A 1,519-nucleotide genomic window follows, 5' to 3' on the forward strand; every position below is an offset into this window, starting at 1 on the left:
CTGAACTCCCACCTGCAGGGTCTGGTAAGTGAGGCCCCAACGCCTGAATCTCGTCGTTCACGTGGTGCTGATGCCTGGAGTCCAATCGGGGACCCTGAAGCCTCAGCCTCATTTATGGAGTTCCCACTACTGTCCAGTTCGCTGGAGGAGGCCACAGTGTCAGAAATGGAGTTCCCTTCCACAGACAGGCTAGAGGCAGAAGTGGGTTCCCTGCTTGAATTCGCCTCCTGCTCATTATCCTGGATTGGGCCAAGTGGCTTGGTCTCAGCCTGTGCCTGGAGCTCAGCTGAGGCTTGAGCTGGGACAACTGTTTGGACATCAGCCTGGCCCAGGGCTGAGGACTCTCTGTGGGCCAGAGCGTCTACCTGGCCCAGAGCCTGAGGCTGACCTTCTATCTCAACTGTGGCTATTTCTACTGATGAAGTGGCCTCTTCTTCCTCATCTTCTTCCTCTTCCTTATCTCCAGGCCCCAGGTCTGGGTACATGGCCTGAGACCAAAGTTCTACCCGTTGTTGCAGTCCCCACACTTGCTGGAGGATGTCATCTAGGTGGGCATAGCTGCCACCATCCTCTTCTTCATCTTCAGCCTCAGCCCCAGCCAGTATAGGCTCAGCTGAATACAGCTCAGGCATGTTGTCATAGGTGCTGGCATGGCTGCCTGTGGAGCCACAGGAGCCCCGGCGCCCTCCGCAGCCCCAGCGCCTACCTGGCTGCCAATCAGCCAAACAGTGTCCATCTTCAGTACACAGGCTCTCAATGGACAAGGAGCGAGGGAATGTGCCTGGTTGGTGGTCCCCAGGCACATGCACCAGGTAGTCACCCCTGTATATCCGCTGAGGATGCCGGAGCATGGCCACAGGCCAGACCTCCCAGCCCCTCTGAGTCTCAGCGTCACTGCCACTGCCACTGCCTGAGGTGTCTGCCTGGTTCTTGGCCCTATAGAATCTAGCTGAGAGAAAGCCACGGTGGCTCCGGAAAGAGGAACCTTTAGTGGCCTTCTCTGAGATGACTGGGCTATGCTCAGGCTCAACTTGCCGGCTGCCACCCTTTTCCTTCCGCCTCAGAGACTCGAGGTGCTTGAGGAAGCTACAGGAATGGCGCTTCTTGGCCTTGTCCTGGGGACCCTCTTGGCCCTGGGTGGGGCTGAGGAGGGGTCGGTCACTTCGGCTGGGGGCACTGCCTAGCAAGGGCAGGTCCGCTGGCTCAGATGGTAGGCTCACGGTGATGGCTGGCAGAGAGATGGCACTAAGATCAGTGAGGACACTCTCACAGCTGGAGGTCACTGGTAGTCCAGGGCTCGGTGGGGCCAGCAGGTCAGAAGAGCCCATGGGAGACCAGCGTTTACTTTCTTGCTGCAAGACCCAGGGATTGCCGATGGCACATTGCTCTTCCTCTTCTGAGTCTTCATTCTGGGAAGGGCACCACAGGGTCATGTCAAAGAAGTCCACCCACAAGCCCTTGCTTGTGCTCTGCCCTACTTCAAATGCTTGGGGGACCTTGAGGCAAAGGGCCCTGCTCT

The 1,519-nt window shown here is 58.0% G+C and overlaps 1 protein-coding gene across 3 annotated transcripts in view; it reads right to left on the reverse strand.

Moving 5' to 3' along the window:
- The window catches only part of STARD8 (StAR related lipid transfer domain containing 8), a 32,648-nt gene that overhangs the window by 7,086 nt on the left and 24,043 nt on the right, over positions 1–1,519 (reverse strand). For all 3 annotated transcript variants that reach the window (XM_006765357.2, XM_006765356.2, XM_006765360.2), the window contains one exon: positions 13–1,409. In XM_006765357.2, coding sequence (XP_006765420.1) covers positions 13–1,409 — 1,397 coding nt within the window. The remainder of the gene's footprint in view (positions 1–12; positions 1,410–1,519) is intronic.

This window comes from Myotis davidii, unplaced genomic scaffold (assembly GCF_000327345.1).
Source record: "Myotis davidii unplaced genomic scaffold, ASM32734v1 scaffold1520, whole genome shotgun sequence".
Taxonomy (NCBI): Eukaryota; Metazoa; Chordata; class Mammalia; order Chiroptera; family Vespertilionidae; genus Myotis; species Myotis davidii.